This window comes from Mobula birostris, chromosome 2 (genome assembly GCF_030028105.1).
Source record: "Mobula birostris isolate sMobBir1 chromosome 2, sMobBir1.hap1, whole genome shotgun sequence".
Lineage (NCBI taxonomy): Eukaryota > Metazoa > Chordata > Chondrichthyes > Myliobatiformes > Myliobatidae > Mobula > Mobula birostris.
The window spans coordinates 119,336,089-119,355,687 of NC_092371.1; the positions used below are offsets into that span (position 1 = coordinate 119,336,089).

Sequence of the window (19,599 nt, forward strand, 5' to 3'; positions counted from 1 at the left end):
GTTGCGTGGAGTTCTGCATTGGTACGTTCCAATGAAACAGGGAAAGGATAGTAGGGTACAGGAACCGTGGTGTACAAAGGCTGTTGTAAATCTAGTCAAGAAGAAAAGAAAAGCTTACTAAATGTTCAAAAAACTAGATAATGATAGAGATCTAGAAGATTACAAGGCTAACAGGAAGGAGCTTAAGAATGAAATTAGGAGAGCCAGAAGGGGCCATGAGAAGGCCTTGGCAGACAGGATTAAGGAAAACCCCCAAGGCATTCTACAAGTATGTAAAGAGCAAGAGGACAAGACGTGAGAGAATAAGACCAACCAAGTATGACAGTGGAAAAGTGTGCATGGAACTGGAGGAAATAGAGGAGGTACTTAATGAATACTTTGCTTCAGTATTCACTATGGAAAAGGATCTTCGCGATTGTAGGAATGACTTGCAGTGGACTGAAACGCTTGAGAACATAGATATTAAGGAAGAGGAGGTGCTGGAGCTTTTGGAAAGCATCAAGTTGGATGAGTCACCGGGACCGGACCGGATGTACCCCAAGCTATCGTGGGAAGTTATCGAGCCAAGTTGGAAGCCCAGGCTAACCAGAGGGATGCTAGTAGACTATGGCAGGGTCTAAATGAGATCACTGGGTGCAAAGAAAAGGCTAGGAATATCAATAACTGTGGCGCTTCTCTTCCTGACAAACTTAACATATTCTACGCAAGATTCAAACAGAAGAGGAGCGTCCTGCTCCCTTTGGATGAACTGGACCTGGTGGCATCGAGATTCATCGTCACCGAGGAGGACGTTAGAAGGGCCTTCCTGAAGATAAATCCAAAGAAGGCGATGGGCCCAGATGGCATCCCGGGACCGGTTTTCCGGGACTGTGCAAGCGAGCTAGCTGGAGTGTTTGCTGACATCTTCAACTGCTCCTTGCTTCAGTCTAAGATCCCCTCGTGTTTTAAGAAGCCAACAATAATCCCAGTGCCGAAGAAAAGCAAGGTGGCATGCCTGAATGACTATCGACCTGTGGCTCTGACATCAATTGCTATGAAGTGCTTTGAGCGATTGGTTATGGCACATATCAACTACAGCCTACCGGTCAACCTCGACGCTTTGCAATTCGCCTACCAGAGCAACAGGTCAACGGCAGATGCCATCTCTCTGGCCCTACATTCCTCCTTAGAACACCTGGAGAATAAAGACGCATATATAAGGCTCCTTTTCATTGACTACAGCTCTGCCTTTAATACCATCATTCCAAATAAACTGATTCCTAAGCTCCAGAACCTGGGCCTTAGCACTCAGATCTGCAGCTGGATCTTCAACTTCCTCACAGACAGGACCCAGGCTGTAAAAATAGGGGACAAGCTCTCCTCTACAATCACTCTGAGCACCGGTGCCCCACAAGGCTGTGTACTCAGCCCCCTGCTATACTCACTGTACACCCATGATTGTGTAGCCAAGTTTTCATCAAACTCAATATATAAGTTTGCTGATGACACAACAATTGTAGGCCGTATCTCGGGTAGTGATGAGTTTGAGTACAGAGAGGAAGTTAAGAACCTGGTGGCATGGTGCGAAGACAATAACCTATTCCTCAATGTCAGCAAAACAAAGGAATTGGTTGTTGACTTCAGAAGGAGTAGCGGACTGCACGACCCAATTTACATCGGTGGTGCGCAATTGGAACAGGTCAAAAGCTTTAAGTTCCTCAGGGTCAATATCACAAATGACCTGACTTGGTCCAACCAAGCAGAGACCACTGCCAAGAAGGCCCACCAGTGCCTTTACTTCCTGAGAAAACTAAAGAAATTTGGTCTGTCCCCTAAAACCCTCACTAATTTTTATAGATGCACTGTAGAAAGCATTCTTCTAGGGTGCATCACAACCTGGTATGGAAGTTGTCCTGTCCAAGACTGAAAGAAGCTGCAGAAGATCGTGAACATGGCGCAGCACACCACACCACACAAACCAATCTTCCATCCTTGGACTCACTTTACACTGCATGCTGTCGGAGCAGTGCTGCCAGGATAATCAAGGACACGACCCACCCAGCCAACACTTTTTGTCCCTCTTCCCTCCGGGAGAAGGCTCAGGAGCTTGAAGACTCGTAGGGCCAGATTTGGGAACAGCTTCTTTCCAACTGTGATAAGACTGCTGAGCAGATCCTGACCCGGATCTGGGCCGTACCCTCCAAACATCTGGACCGGCCTCTCGGTTTTTTTGCACTAACTTACTTTGTATTTTTCTATTTTCTATTTATGATTTATAATTTAAATTTTAATATTTACTATAGATTTGTAATCCAGGGAGCGGGAAGCGCAGAATCAAATATCACTGTGATGATTGTACGTTCTCGTATCAATTGTTTGGCGACAATAAAGAATAAAGTATAAAGTGAGGAAGGAGATTGCTGAGCCTCTGGCAATGATCTTTGCATCATCAATGAGGACGGGAGAGGTTCCGGAGGATTGGAGGGTTGTGGATGTTGTTCAATTATTCAAGAATGGGAGTAGAGATAGCCCAGGAAATTATAGGCCAGTGAGTCTTACTTCAATGGTTGGTAAGTTGATGGAGAAGATCCTGAGAGGCAGGATTTATGAACATTTGGAGAGGCATGATATGATTACGAATAGTCAGCATGGCGTTGTCAAGGGCAGGTCGTGCCTTATGAGCCTGATTAAATTTTTTGAGGATGTGACTAACACATTGATGAAAGTACAGCAGTAGACGTAGTGTATATGGATTTTAGCAAGGCATTTGATAAGGTATCCCATGCAAGGCTTATTGAGAAAGTAAGAAGGCATGGGATCCAATGGGACATTGCTTTGTGGATCCAGAACTGGCTTGCCCACGGAAGGGAAAGAGTGTGTAGATGGGTCATTTTCTGCCTGGAGGCTGGTAACAGTGGTATGTTTCAGGGATCTGTTCTGGGACCCCTCCTCACGGTGATTTTTATGAATGAGCTGGATGAGGAAGTGGAGGGATGGGTTAGTAAATTTGCTGATGACACAAAGATTGGAGGTGTTGTGGATAGTGTGGAGGGCTGTCACAGGTTTCAGTGGACATTGTTAGGATGCAAAACTGGGCTAAGAAGTGGCAGATGGAGTTCAATCCAGATAAGTGTGAGGTGATTCATTTTGGTAGGTCAAATATGATGGCAGAATATAGCATTAATGGTAAGACTCTTGACAGTGTGGAGGATCAGAGGGATCTTGGGGTCCGAGTACATAGGACACTCAAAGCTGCTGTGCAGGTTGTCTCTGTGGTTAAGAAGGCATTCGGTGCATTGGCCTTCATCAATCATGGGATTGAGTTTAAGAGCCGAGAGGTAATGTTGCAGCTATATAGGACCCTGGTCAGACCCCACTTGGAGTACCATGTTCAATTCTGGTTGCCTCACTACAGGAAGGATGTGGAAACCATAGAAAGGGTGCAGAGGAGATTTACAAGGATGTTGCCTGGATTGGGGAGCATGCCTTATGAGAATAGGTTGAGTGAACTTGGCCTTTTCTCCTTGGAGCGACAGAGGATGAGAGGTGACCTGATAGAGGTGTACAAGATGATGAGAGGCATTGATCATGTGGATAGTCAGAAGCTTTTCCCCAGGGCTGAAATGGCTAGCATGAGAGGGCACAGTTTTAAGGTGCTTGGAAGTAGGTACAGAGGAGATGTCAGGGGTAAGTTTTTTTACGCAGAGATTGGTGAGTGCGTGGAATGGGCTGCCGGCGGCGGTGGTGGAGGCAGAAACGATAGGGTCTTTTAAGAGACTCCTGGATGGCTACATGGAGCTTAGAAAAACAGAGGGCTATGGGTAAAGCCTAGGTAGTTCTAAGGTAGGGGCATATTTGGCATAGCTTTGTGGGCCAAAAGGCCTGTATTGTGCTGTAGGTTTTCTATGATCAATTTCCGCCTTAAATATACCCACGTACCTGGCCTCCACTGCAGTCTGTGGCAGAGCATTCCACAGGTTCACTACTCTGGCTAAAAAAATTCCACTTTACCTTTGTTCTAAAAGGTCACCTCTCAATTTTGAGGCTGTGACCTCTAGTTCTGGATAACCCCACCATAGGAAACATCCTCTCCACACCCATCCTATCTAGTCCATTCAACATTCGGTAGGTTTCGATGAGATCCTTCTAAATTCCAGTGAGTATAGGCCTAAAGCTGCCAAACACTACACATATGTTAATCCCTTCATTCCCAGAATCATCCCTGTGTACCTCCTCTGGACTCTGTCCAATAACAACACTTCCTTTCTGAGACAAAACTGTCAACAATACTCCAAGTGCAGCCTGACAAGTGCCTTATAAAGGCTCAGCATTATCTCCTTGCTTTTATATTCTATTCCCCGTGAAATATTGAATTGAATTGAATTGACTTTATTCCTTATATCCTTCACATACACGAGGAGTAAAAATCTTTATGTCACATCTCTGTCTAACTGTGCAATGTGCAATTTACAATAATTTTTAATAAACAATATGTACAACAGGACAGTCAATATAGCATAGAAATACAATTCTGTCAGTGTGAATTAATCAGTCTGATGCCTGGTGGAAGAAGCTGTCCCAGAGCCTTCTGGTCCTGGCTTTTATGCTGCCATACCATTTCCTGGATGGTAGCAGCTGGAGCAGTTTGTGGTTGGGGTGACTCAGTTCCCCAACGATTCTTTGGGCCTTTTTTTCACACCTGTCTTTGTAAATGTCCTAAATAGTGAGAAGTTCACATCTACAGATGCGCTGGGCTGTCCACACCACTCTTCACAGAGTCCTGCGATTGAAAGAAATACAATTCCCATACCAGGCACTGATGCAGCCAGTCAGGATGCTCTCAACTGTGCTCCTGTATAAAGTCCTTAGGATATGGGGACCCATATCAAACTTCTTCAACTGTCTGAGGCACTGTTGTGCTTTTTTCACCACACAGCCAGTACTCACAGATCATGTGAGATCCTCAGTGATGTGTATGCCGAGGAACTTAAAGCTGTTCACCTTCTCAACCCCAGATCCATTGATGTCAATAGGGGTTAGCCTGTCTCCATTCCTCCTGTAGTCCACAACTAGCTCCTTTGTTTTTGCAACATAAATGTCAACATTGCACTTCCCTTCTTCACCACAGCCTCAACCTGTAAATTAACCTTCTGGGAGTCTTGCACGAGGACTCTTAAGTCCCTCTGTACCTCTGATGTTTCACCCTTCCCCTTATTAAGATAATAGTCCACACTATTGTTCCTTTTACCAAAATGCATTTTGTACATTTCCCAACATTTTATTCCATCTGCCACTTTTTTGCCCATTCTTGTCTAAGTCCTGCTGCAATCACATTGCTTTCTCAGCACTACCTACCCCTCCACCTATCTTTGTATCATCAGCAAACTTTGCCACAGACCCATCAATTACCATTATCCAAATCAGTGACAATGTGAAAAGCAGTGGTCCCAATACTGACCCCTGGGTAATACAACTAGTCACTGGTAGGAAAGGCCCCCTTTATTCCCACTCACTGCCTCCTGCTTGCCAGCCATTCCTCTATTCATGACAGCATCTTTCCTGCAACGCCATAGGATTTTATCTTGTTAAACAGCCTCATGTGTGGCATGTTATCAAATCCCTTCTGAAAATCCAAGTAGATGACATTCACTACCCCTCCTTTGTCCACCCTGCTTGTTACTTCCTCAAAGAACTCTAACAGATTTGTCGGGCAAAATTTTCCTTCACAAAAACCATGCTGACTTTGACTTATTTTATCATTAGTCTCCAAGTACCCCGAAACCTCATCCTTTATAGTAGACTCCAACACTTTGCCAACCACTGACGTTAGGCTAACTGGCCTAAAGAGTGGAATGATATTTGCAATCGTCCAGTCCTCTGGAAGCATGCCAGAATCAAGTGATCCTTGAAAGATCATGACCAATACATGTGTTGTCTCTTCAGGAACCTCTTTCAGGTTGGGATGTAGTCCATCTGGCCCAGGTGACTTATCCACCTTCAGACCTTTGAGTTTGCCAAGGATTTTTTTCTCTTTGTAATAGCAATGGCATTCACTCTTGCTCCCTAACACTCACAGACCTCTGGTACACTGTTAGTGTCTTCCACAGTGAAGACTGATGCAAAGTGTCCATTAAGTTCATCTGCAATTTCTTTGGTCTCCCAGTACTATCTCACCAGCATAATTTTCCAGTGGTCCAATATCAACTCTCACCTCTCTTTAACTCTTTACATAACTGAAAAAACTTTTGGTATCCCGCTTTATATTATTGGCTAGTTTGCCCTCATATTTCATTATTTCCCCTTCTTATAACTTCTTTAGTTGCCTTTTGTTGAATTTTAAAAGCTTCTCAATCATCCAACTTCCTTCTCATTTTTGTTACCTTATATGTCTTTTCCTTGGTTTTATGCAGTTCTTAACTTCTCGTGTGAACCACGGTTGCCCTCCCCTGAAATTTGAGAACTTCTTCCTCTGTGGGACATACCTTGTGAACTACTCCCAGTAACTTCAGCCATCTCTGCTCTGCTGTCGAGCCCGCCAGTGTCCTCCTCCGATCCACCTGGGCAAGCTCCTCTCTCGTGCTTCTGTAATTTCCGTTATTCCCTTGCGATACTGATGTGTGTGACTTATGTTTCTCCCTCCCAAGTTGTAGTATGAATTCAATCATTATGACCACTGCCTTCTAAGGATTCCTTTACATTAAGCTCCCTAATAAGAACTGGGTTATTACATAACACCCAATATAAGATAGCCTTTCCCCATGTAGGCTCAAGCACAAGCTGCTCTAAAAAGCCATCTTGTAAGCATTCAACAAATTCCCCCTCTTGCGATCCAACACCAACCTGATTTTCCCAATCCCCGGGCATATTGAAGTCCCCCATTACAATTTGACATTACCTTTATTACATGCCCTTTTCAACTCCCTTTGCAATCTCAATCCCACATCTTGGCTACTATTTGGAGGCCTATATATGATTCCCATATTGTTAATTTTTACTCTACAGTTTCTTAACTCTACCCGCAAAGATTCAACATTCTCTGACCCTATGTCTCCTCTTTCTAAAGATGTAATTCCCTCTCTTACCTACAGAGCCATACCACCGCCCATGCCTTCCTGCCTGTCGCTTCAATACATATCTTTGGGACTTTCTTTTCCTTTTATGACACCCAGCTCTGCCTCCAGGAGACTTTATCCTCTACCTTATAGGTTGTGTATCCTTGGAACTCTCTCCCTATAAGATCTGTTTGTGGTCTATGGTTACGTGTATCTGGACACTAAAAGAATCAAAGCATTGGAGATTGTTCAAAACACGGGATCAGCCTTGATCTTCATTGTTGGGTAAAGGGGCACAGTACTGTGATCATTAAGTTACCGGACTAGCAGCTGGCTTCTGGATCACTAATCCATGAGCCTGACTCCCACCATGGCAGATGGAGAAAGGTTTGTAGTTTCAAAGGGCTTACCCTTTATCCTTTATTATATGGAAAGGGCTGTGTCTGCTCCTGTTTTTAGCTCTTAAGTTTAGCGGAAGTTGATTCTCATATTTCTATTCTACGGTAAGTACATGTTTGGCACAGCATTGTGGGCTGAAGGGCCTGTATTGTGCTATCAGATTTCTGTTTCTATTTCCTCACATCACATTAATGACTGCACTACAATGCAAAACCTTCTTCCCTCCTGTATTTGCCTCTATAATTTGTTAGTGTTTGAGTGTATGAAATAACAAAAACTATTCATTCATAATCATTATTAATTTGCATATAATTTATAAAAGAGTTGCTGATATAAGATTGGAACTGCATTATGCTTGACATATGACTCTATTTTTCAAATGTGGCAATCAGGCAATGTAAACCTTAACCAAAAGGCACTGAAGGTCCATTCAGTTTCCTGCAGAAGAACTTTAGATAAGGTTGTCATAAATAACACCATTGATAGACAAGCTTCTGAATAGAGCACAAAACACTGCCCCAAAATGATCAAGTACGCCCAGCTCAAGTCACTTTGTAAATGTTTGCAGTAGCTCACTGATGCTGAACATTAACAAATAGAAAGTCACAGCAAGAAATGGACCTTTGGACAATCAAACCCATTCCTTGCAGAACCCATTTATGATCAGTATATTATGTGGCATACTATCTGTTTCAATGAATAATGACTTCCTTACTTCCTCTAAAGTTAAAATCAATATAGTCTGTTTCCTTGTTAAGGTCAATACCATCCAATTAAAGGCAGTGTCATGACATGATTTCTTACCCTCAGTTGTTCTGAATATCCTATCAAAGTCACAGTCACGGATATTGTCACACAAGTACAGGCGCATTGAAAAAGTTGCTTGCAGCATTATCAAGGACAGATAGCACCATATAAGCATATTCACAAGAACAATGTAAATTAAACATAAATTATATACAATTCTTTTACGAGAACACAATCTGAACAAAAATATATTTTTCAGTGCAGTAATGAAAGAGATCATTGTGCTGCTAAACTGTAGTGACCAGGATTTTTCTGGTTGGTTCACAAATCGAATGATTGAAGTCAAGTGGTTGTTCTTGAACCTGGTAGTGAGGAACTTCAGGCTTCTGTACTTCCTGCCTGATGGTAGCAGTGAAAAGATGGTATGGCCCAGATGACGGGGATCTTTGATGTTGCCTTCTTACTATTTTGATCCATTTGTTCAGACAAGGGAATGCAAGATCTGCACCTAATCATCTCCAATGCTCCATTCTGGTATGGATGTGCTTTGAAGACAATTGTGCCAAGTGGTAAATAAACCCAGGAAAGTACAGATCAGTGAGTTTCATGTCCATCATAGCTGTAGTCACATGAAGCCATATTAAAGATAAAATCATGGTAAATTTGGACAAATCATCCACGGAAGCCAAAATGGATTGGGCATTGTATTCTGATTTTGACTGAATGACTAAGATGGCAGTGGGTATAAAATCAGAAAATGCATGAAATGTGCAGTAGATTTAGGTAGCATCAGTGGATGCTTCATGTCGATGACTATACATCAGATGATCTGAAAGATGGTCAGCCTTCTTGAACTGCAGCAGCCCAGGGGCTGATGATGGCCCCACAATATCTTTCGGAAGAGTGCCCCATGACAATGCTGCAATGGTAAAGTACTCATGGATTGATAGTGTTTTCTTCAAATTTTATTTTATTTGGAGACAGATTAATTTATAAAGATCAATTGTCATGATTGGCCAGAAGTCCAATATCATTGTTTGTAACAGCTAATCCGGTAAACGGCAATTATTTGCATCTTGAATATCCATCATTCAGCAATGCACATGTTCCCCTTTACCCTCAATCTGATAAGAACATCTAACCCTTTTTGAATTGCAACTATTGCATTTTGCACCATCATGTGAATGTAACATGCTTCTTTTCAATTTCCTCCCGTCTCTGATTGGATGAGCATTATCACCTCCCCCCACCAACCTGCAAACCACACCCGGTGAAGTTTAAGTCCTGATGCGTGGCTTCAACATATTCATCTATCGAAAAGCCACAGCAGATTGTCTGTTGCTCCAGATTCCAGCATCAGTAGCCTCTTGTGTCTCCAGTGATGGCCCTGCACACATGCACAGAGATGACTTGCTTGGCTACCTTCTGGTTAGCCATTGTAGTGAAATTAAATGGTGACAGTCAATTTCAACAAGACAAGCTTTCAAAACAATGTGTTATTGGGCAAAAAAACCAATGCTTGGGACATTCTGTTTATACATCACCAATGATCAGAGGAGGGGAGAGAGGAAAAGTATTTCCCGAAATAATTTTTGAGGAATTTTCTACATCCAACTAGGAGGAGTCTTGGCTTGACAAATGTAGATTAGTATAGTGGAGGAATAGACCCTATGTGCCATATTGTCTGCCCTGAGCACGGTGACAAATAATATACTCCCTTCTCTCTGCACATGACCTACGCTCCTCCATTCTCCGCACATTCATCTGTTTATCTGAAAGCCTCGAGGGCCACTATTGTATCTGCTTCAATCACCACGCCGGCAATACATTCCAGGCACCTTTCACTCTGTGTAAAAAAAAAACCTGCCCTGCACATACCTTTACGCATTCCCTCCACCCCTCACCTTAAAGCTAAACCCTCTAGAATTTGACATTTCCGTCTTGAGAAAAAGATTCTGGTTCAGAAACTTGGATCAGGTCTCCCCTCAGACTCTCATGCTCCCGAGTATACAATCCAAATTTGAATAACTTTTCCTTATAGCTAATGCTCCTATGCTATGGGTCTGTGATAATGCGATGAGTACATTTTTGACCACACCTGTGTATACATAGTGCATATAACAATAAACTCAACAAATTCCCTTTAATCCTCTAATCCAGGCAGCATCCTGATAAATTTCTTTCAAACCTCTCCAAAGATTCCAACATCCTTCCTGTAATGGGGCAACCAGAAAGACTCACAGTATTCCAAGTGCAGCCTAGCTGAATGGCTGCTCCTCTTGGTAGAGCAGCATTCCTTCACTGTGAGTGCCCACTTGGACATGTGCTCGGATTTGAGGACTGGAACTTTAAGTCATAACTTTTCAAGCCAGATATCAAATGCTCTACTTTTAAGCCATAACTGGCACCTAAAGTACAAATAGGCAAATCTGGCATGTGAAGTTAGCCCAAGGCCAGTTGACTACAATAGGCAGGGAGTGTCATGTTGCTGCATCCACTTTCTTTGATGAGATGTAAAACTCATATGTCTCAGCTGGACTTTGCAGATTGCACGGTACTACTCTGAAGATCACTAGGGGAGATATGAATATATTCTGGCAAGTATTTATCTCACATACTGTACTCAGTGAACCACGCCCTCTCTTTTTCTTTTGTTGGTGGTGGGGGGATTTGCTGCCGATTCTCGAGTCGGAGAACTCGCAAAAACAGCGATGCAGCAGACTTTAATACTGTAAATCAGCAAGTTGTTCGTTTTTGTTGGGAGAGAGCGAGAGAGAGCCTGTGGCATGTTAAGTGAACGATTAATTTTTCTGTACTGCAGATCATGGTCTCTTCTGGGGGTTTGCTGTTGCTTGTTTGGTGGGTGCTGATGTTTTTTTGCTGAAATAAGTGGGGAAGGGTTGATGCTTTGCTGTTTCTTGTCCGAGGGAGGAGGGAGAAGGGGGCTTTGGCGTTCTAATGTTTTAATGTCATTCATTCTTTGTACTCCTTGTTTTCATGGATCTCTGTGAAGACCAAGAATTTCAGGTTGTATATTGTATACATTCTCTGCTATTAAATGGAACTTTTTTTTTATATAGGCATCCGTTTGACTCGTGAGACCATGGATTTGCACCTTGGAAGGTTTCCAGGGCGCAGGCCTGGGCAAGGTGTATGGAAGACCAGCAGTTGCCCATGCTGCAAGTCTCCCCTCTCCACGGCACCGATGTTGTCCAAGGGAAGGGCAAGGGCCGATACAGCTTGGCACCAGTGTCGTCGCAGAGCACTGTGTGATTAAGTGCCTTGCTCAAGGACACAACATGCTGCCCTCAGCTGAGGCTCGAACTAGCAACCTTCAGATCACTAGACCGATGCCTTAACCACTTGGCCACATACCAACACATTGAACAGTTAATATCACTACTACATTTCTGTGAAGGATTGACATGCTTAGATTGGCCACTATGCAATAGGTGACTACATTTCCATTAATGCTTCATTGGTTGTAGAACTCTTAGGGGGTGACCTGTGAAGGTGGAAGGTGACATAATCAAAATTCATCCAAGTGAGTTTCTAACCACGAGTGCTGTTGCTACATTCAAAAATAACACGGGATATTTAGTATGCATTTTCAGTGTATTTCCATTTTCTTGTTCAAGAGGAACTTAGTTATAAAGTAATACAACATGGAAACAGGCTGTTTGAACCAACACATCCATGCCCACCTAAGCTTACACTATTTGCCAGTGTTTGGCCCATTGCATCTAACCCTTTCCTTGTCATGTCTTTTGTTGTTTTATCTGCTTCAACTATTTTCTGTGGCAGCTCGTTCCATATATGCAAATTCTGCATGACAAGTTGCTCTTCATGTTGTTTTTACATCTTTCCCCTCTTACCTTAAATCTATGCGCTCTAAGCTTTTAGTTCCCTTTCCTTACGAAAAACTGTACATGTTCCCCTTATCTATGCCAAACTCTTTGATTATTTTGAGACAAGAACCTCAAGTATCACACCATCAGGTTCGGGAATAGTTACCACCCCTCAACCAACAGGCTCTTGAACCAAAGGGGATCACTTCTCTCAGCTTCACTTACCCAATCATTGAAATGTTCCCACAACCAATGGACTCACTTTCAAGGACTCTTCATCTCATGTTCTCAATCTTTATTGCTTATTTATTCATTATTATTATTTCTTTCATTTTGTATTTGCAGATTGTTGTCTTCTGCACTGTGGTTGAACACCCAAGTTGGATGGTCTTTCATTGATTCTGTTATGGTTATTATTCTATAGGTTTTATAGGAGCCATGCATCTGTTTTCTATCTGTATTGTATACTGTGTTGCGTGTTTATTGTGTTTATTATGGTAGTTAGTCACATGGGTGGGGGCGTGGTAGAAGTGAGGAATTTTAATTACGTGTTCATGTTTGAACCAGGAAGTAGGTCGGTAGGTGATATCTTTTTGTTAACTGTTTAATTTTGTTTAACTGTTTACATTTAACTTCACTTAATTTCACAGTTTTAGCTTCATTAGCTTTATCACTTCAAGATTGCTTCTCTAGGAAGGATCAAATTCACTTCTTCAACTTTGAACATTATTATTATTGGATTCTATGGAAGGCGAGTCAACTAGGATTAACCCCCACTCCTGCCGTACCTAGTCTCTAACTGGTGTTGGTTTGTTCGAGTAGTTGCTACAGATTTATTGAGTATGCCCACAAGAGTATGAATCTCAGGGTTGTATATGGTAACATATATGTACTTTGGTAATAAACTTACTTGGAACTTTGAAGAAGTTTTCCAGACCTGCTTGCCTAGCCAACTTCTGAGTACCGTAACCTCCGAATCAGTTCTCTTTTCTTTAGCATCTCCAAGAAACCTGCATGGATACCTGGTTGGAGGGAATCAGAAAGTTGTACAGCATAGAAACAGGGAGGTTCATTGCCTAAATATGACTGCCTCATGGGACCAGATGGGATATTTTTCAATCTGTTCTTTCCAGAGGTTAACAAAGCAAATTTTGCAATAAGGGAAAACATCACAAGCAAATGCAAAAGTAGACGCCTTTATTCACAGACAATCCATGTTTAGTCAACAGATACACACCTATGATTTGATGTTAATACACAGTAATGTGGTAGTATTTGATCATGTGCTTTAGTTTGAGAACAATCAACTCCATTACCAGACTGAAAAGATTCCATTAGCAGTCCTACTGGTTTTCGAGCTGTTGATGAGGGTCAGTGGAAATCAAACTAACATTGCCTGGGGATTACCGAGAATCACTGGAGCTAACCGCAACAGCGCCTGCACAGGTAAACGTAGCTGGCTGAATTTCAGCAGGAGTTCTGAAAAACTTGAAGTACCTAAAGGGATAAACAAAAATGCAGTGTGTGAGTGAAAAGACTTATACTAATTTTAAGTCACCACAAAGCAGTCAGTATAATTTGAAAATAAATGCAATAAGATGTGTGGACTTCCCCTCACAATGAGATCTTTAATTAAAACTCCATCCCTTGAGACCTAAGATTCTGGAGGATCTTTGGGAAAGAGCGTGGAATTCTTCCAGCATCCAGCTAACATTATTCCCTTGGCAACTGTCATAAAAGAACGAGTTAATGAGTTGCAGACCACATTGGGAGTTTGTGGTATCCTGATGCGTAATAGGAATAAATGTGCAGCAAATTGAAAGTAGCCATTAATGCCCTATGTAGGATCTTGCAGTGTTCGAGCTTCCTTGTCTATTTCACAGCTCTTTCAAAAGGCAACTTCTTAAAATCAAAGGACAGAATGGCACAAAAGGTAGCATCTAGCTCCTTGAGTCTTCAAAGGAAAACCTAGAAGTTCTTGTTTTCCCCATATTCCAATACTTCCATCACTTTTGAAGGCAGCTATTTTACCTGTACCTATTGTGCAGTCAATCACTTGCTTTGTTGAAATGATTTCCCCATGTTACTCCTGGTCATTCCACCAATCATCACAAATACATGCCCTTGAAAATTCTCCTGACAGCCTCTTGAGAGACCATTTCAATGTTTAGGCAGTCCCTCTAAACTCCTCAGGATTTCAAAAGTTAAAAACTCTCTCATGATTCAAAACAGAATTGCAAACAGTTCTTTTTTTAAATTTTCCAGCTTTATTTTTAGCATAACTTCATGATTTCAATATAGTTCTTCAGTGTGTGTTTATGCATTTTTCCAATTGCAAACGGATCTAGAAATCAGAACATCACCAGCAGAGGGTATTTGTCCCAGCGTTCCTCTGTCAGATTATTGGAAAACCTACCCAACAAATTCACTCACTCACTCACTGAGAGTTCCCCTTCAGATATTAACCCAATTTCCTTCTGAAGGCCCCTACTTAATCTAGTTTTAGACAGTGCATCCAGATCCAGATCAGACATAAGAACAAGTTATGCCCTTACCTTCAATCCCTGTAGATGTGATTTGTTGGTGTGTTGGCACTGAATGATAGACCAAGAAACATGCCAGCATGGCAATCTGTGACTCCTCTACAGGCTGATTACTTAGGTAGGAATGTAACAGCACATCTCCCGATGCTAAAAATGGTAGTTTGGAAAAGGAAAGTACAAAGATATTCAAATCATTTTCATCCACATGAAGACAGTGACATTCTGCGAGCTGCAACTGGGCCCTTTCTCAGCCCTCCCCTCTTTCTACTGACCACTTTTCAGTCCTGAGCTTTGACCTAAAACACTGAGGAATCATCATTTCATTGGTGATTTCTCTTCTTCCCCCAGCACCACCTCCAACCCCCCAACACACACAAAAGCTGCTCTGTGTGTAGAGCTCCTCCAGCAATTTATTATTTGCTCAAGATTCCGGCATTTGCAATCTCTTGTGTCTTTAGTAACTGATTTCGTGGTACTTATCTTTTGAGTATCACCAGTTTGCTATTTGTTGATACACTTGGGTTTACTCCTCTAATGAACTAATGTTTTAAACATCAGAAAGTTTCTTCTTCACATCTACCTCTAACAGTTAATTTGCCTTTTTGCTCTTGATCTCTCATTGTGCCACTTACAAGAAGATAGAACTGTACAGCACAAAAACAGGCCCCTCAGCCCACAAAAAACCTCATCAGCTTGGACGTGATCTATTTCCTTCATATTTATATGCTTGCCTAAAAGCCTCTTAAATGTCACTGCCGTATCTGCTCCACCACCACCAGCTAACAGGACATTCCCAGCACCCACCAATCTCTCCATACAAAATATGGTCCACACATCTCCTTTGAACTTGCATCCTCTTACATTAAATGCACGTCCTCTAGTATTTGACGTTTCTGCCCTGGTAAAAAAAAGGATTATGACTTGTCTTACATTTGCCCCTCGTAATTTTATAAACTTCCACCAGGTCTCATTGATCAATATGCAGCAATGTCAGTAATTCTTGGGGCACCTTCCAGACCAGGGTTTCCCAATCCTTTTTATGCCTTGGACCAATACCATTAAGCAAGGGGTCTGTGGACTTCAGGTTGAGAACCCCTGGCCTAATCTAATTCCTTTTAAAATTAATCGACTTGCTAAACTACCTTAGAGCAGGTTAAAGTGCATAAATTTATCATTAGCTGCAGATCATGCTTATCTCCTGGTACTTGACTCCAACAGGATCCAGATGTGCGTGACACCCTCCCAAGTAGTGACCATAAGCAAGGAAAATATTTTAAGCTGCGAGGAGTGAATATAAAATGTGGAATTGTAGACACTCGTAGGCATTTGGTAGCAGTGGTAGGTTTCCCTTCCTGAACAACATCATTTAACCAATAGTATTCTTGAAAAATAAAATGGACAACCATTCCTGGAAACAGCTCACAAAGAGGTGTTGGTATTGGTTTATTATTGTTACGTGTACCAGGACACAGTGAAAAGATTTTGTTTTACCTGCCCTTAAGCCAAATCAACACATTGAGGAAAAAAGAAAAAACGAATGCAGAATATAACGTTACAGTTTCAGAGAAAGTGCAGTGCAGGTGGACAAATAAACAGCAAGGGGTAAAATGTGGCAGATCGGGAGATCAGAAGAGCAAGAGCTCACTGTTTTCGAGTCTGATAATAGTGGGGTCCCAGTCCTGCCGAAGAGTCTCAGCTCGAAATGCTGACTGTACTTTTTTCCATAGATGTTACCTGGCCTGCTGAGTTCCTCCAGCATTTTGTGTGTGTTACAGTGGGATAGAACTGCCTTTGAGTTTGGCATTTGTGTTCTGAGTTTGTCTAAGACAAAATTTTGCATGTGGGATTTAAATCCACGATGCCTGGTCATTTCTCAACCCCTTTTCAAAAGCTATTTAAAGACCTTTCTTGATTATCATGCTTTCCCTGTTCTAATTCTTCCAGAAATATACTTTCAAAACTAAGTTATAATTGATGCTGTGGGGTAACCATTGGCATGGGTCCTCCCCAGCTAACAACACAAGGAGCAAACTAGAATCCATGCATTTTACCTTATGGCTAAATCTTTTATGTGGTGCTCTTATCGAACTCCTTCAACATCTGTTCGTCTCTATCCACTGTGCCCATTATATCCTCAAAAAACTGCAGAAAGTTTGTCAAGCAGGACCTGCCCTCACGAATCCATGTGTGTCTGCCTGATGGAACTGCTCCTAACCAACTGTCTTGCTATTTCTTCCTTAATGATAGCTTTAAGCATTTTCCTGACTACAGACATCGAACTAACTGGAATATAGTTATCTGCCTTTTGCCGATATCCTTTTTTAAACAGTGGCATAACATTTGCTGTTTTTCAATCTGAAAGGATCTTCCAGTCTGGAGAATTTTGGTAAATTATTACAAATGCATCTACTATATCCTTCACCATTTCTTTTAGATGGACAGTACACAACTCACTGTCCTAACGACGAGACCTTGGTGGTGGTGGCATATTCATTAATCACATGGCCTGAGGGAAGAAGCATTTATCCAGTCTGGAGTCCCTATTCTGACACCCCTGTACCTCCTTCCCGATGACAGTGGGTCAAAGAGGTGGTGAGATGGCTAGGGATCCTCAACAGTGCTTCAGGTCATCAGCTGCAACGCTCCCGATTCATGTCACATAGAGCAGGGTGGGAAACCTCATCATCCTCCCGGAGGTTTCTGCCATCCTCTGTAGGGTCTTGCGGACTGTTGCCTTGCAGATTCCGTACCATGCAATGAGGCAGCCAACAGTACACCCTCCATGGTGCTCTGGTAGGAAGTTGTGAGAAGGGAGGCGGGGAGACTTGCATGCCTCAATCTCCTCATAAAGTATAGATGCTGCTGTGCCTTTTGACAAATGAAGTGGTGTTGTGGATCCAGGTTAGATCGTTCAATATGTGCACACCAAGGGACTTCGTGCTCTTCACTCTCTCCATGGCAGAGCCATTGAGGTACACTGGAGAGTGATCGATTTGCGCCTACCTAAAGACTACAATAATCTTTTTTGCCTTGTCCATTTTGAGACTCAGGTTGTTGTTCTCACACCATCTGACAAGTCTCCCTACATCCTGTCTGTGTGCTGACTCATCAATGTTGCTGATGAGACCACCAATGTTGCGCCAGCAGCAAACTTAATAATGTGGCTTGAGCTGGATCTGACAGTGCAGTCATGAGCCAGCAGGCTGAACAGCAGCGGGCTGAGCACACAGCCCTGGGGGGCACCAGTGCTCAGTGTGATGGATCTTGAGATGTTGTTGTCAACTCGGACTGACTGGGGTCTTTCCGTCAAGAAGTCCAAGGTCAGTTACAGAAAGAGGTACCGAGTCCCAATGAGGACAGTTTACCCACTAGCTGGAAGGTAGGATTTTATACGATTGATTACCAGCTGCTGAAAGCACTTCATGATTGTTGAAGACTGTGCCACTTGGCGGTAATTGTTTAGGCCAGTTCCCGTTGCTCTCTTGGGCACTGGAATGACGGTGGCAGCCTCAAAGCCTGTAGAGACAGTGGTTTGTCTTGAAGAGATATTAAAGATACCTGTGAAGATCTCTGTTAGCTGGGATGCACTGTCCCTCAGCACCTGACCAGATACGCTGTCCGGCCCTGCAGTTTTGCATGGGTTTACCCTGGCTAGTGTCCTCCTCATCTCAGCTGTGGCCAGACAGGGTGACTATTCCTCAGGAGTACAGGGAGCCTTCCTCAATGCCACATCATTTGCTCATATCTTCAAGGATAAATTAACTCGCTATTACTCTCATATAAATCCTGTATGTGACAGATGTCATTCTGAGACAGCTTCGTTAGCTCACATGTTTTGGTCATGTCCTTTGCTGAAGAAATACTGGGACGATATCTTTGATATTATTTCAACTGTTTTGAATATTGATCTACAACCCCATCCTATTACTGCAATCTTTGGCTTACCAATGATAGAACAACATCATCTGACTCCGTCAGCTTGTCGGATGATTGCTTTTGTTACACTACTGGCTAGAAAATCCATACTACTGAATTGGAAAGAGATTAATCCTCCTACTACATGTCAATGGTTTTCACAAACTATGTCTTGTTTAAATTTAGAAAAAATTAGAAGCGTCATTTACGACCCTTCTATTAAATTTGAAGAGATTTGGAGACCACTTACTCAATACTTTCATATGATGTAATTTGACCCTTTCCAACTCTACTTTGTTATTCTATATACGGGGAGAGGAGCGGAGTTAATGACACTAATTGGTCTTATCTGAGGTATCATAATAGCCCATTCTTCTTCTTTTTGTTAGTTTAGTTTTTCTTTAGTTAGTTTAGATTTTTTTTTCTGTTTTGGGGGAAAAAATTTTTTCTTTTTTTTCTTTTTCATGATATTTTTTCCATTTTTATCTTCTATTTCCCCATATTAGAGCTATACTTTTTGAGGTTTTGGGAGGCTTGTGAATTATATGTCAATTGAGGTTATATTTGTTTAAACTATCTTTTCAATAATGTAATCCCAATTTCTCTGTATCTATTTTTCTGTAATGTATATGATGCTGAAACTAATGAAAAGATTGAAAAGGATGCCACATCATTCATTGCGTCAAATGGTATAGAAGCACTTAATCTATCAGGAAGGGAGGCATTGCTGTTGTCGAAGGTGCAGGAGTCGTGGGTTCCACGCCATCGGGCCTGTGGACGGATTCCATTCACCTCAGCGCAGAATGCGCTCCGCAGCTCTGGTGGACTCACTTTCGGGGACCCTGCAATTCATGGTCCTTGTGTTTTTGTTTACTTTTTGACTATTTGCTTGATTTCATCAAGGCGCTACAGTGCTGAGCTGACTCTGCAGCTGTGACCTGCAACCATCGGCCACAGCGCTGACTCTGCGGCTAATGTATTTCTTTACTTTTTATCGCCTGTTCTTTTTATCATACATTGGGAGTTTGATGGTCTTGTGTGGGGTTTGTTCTGTGGCTGCCTGCAAGATGAATCTCATGGTTGCAGACTACAATACGTACTTTGATAATAGATGTG

At 42.3% G+C, this 19,599-nt stretch overlaps 1 protein-coding gene across 3 annotated transcripts in view; it reads right to left on the reverse strand.

Moving 5' to 3' along the window:
* Positions 1-13,211: 13,211 nt before the first annotated feature.
* The window catches only part of anapc1 (anaphase promoting complex subunit 1), a 232,455-nt gene continuing 226,067 nt past the window's right edge, over positions 13,212-19,599 (reverse strand). For all 3 annotated transcript variants that reach the window (XM_072246952.1, XM_072246951.1, XM_072246958.1), the window contains 2 exons: positions 14,581-14,715; positions 13,212-13,522 (listed from right to left, as the gene is read on the reverse strand). In XM_072246952.1, the coding sequence (XP_072103053.1) occupies positions 13,407-13,522; positions 14,581-14,715 (251 nt within the window). In that variant the 3' untranslated portion in view covers positions 13,212-13,406. The remainder of the gene's footprint in view (positions 13,523-14,580; positions 14,716-19,599) is intronic.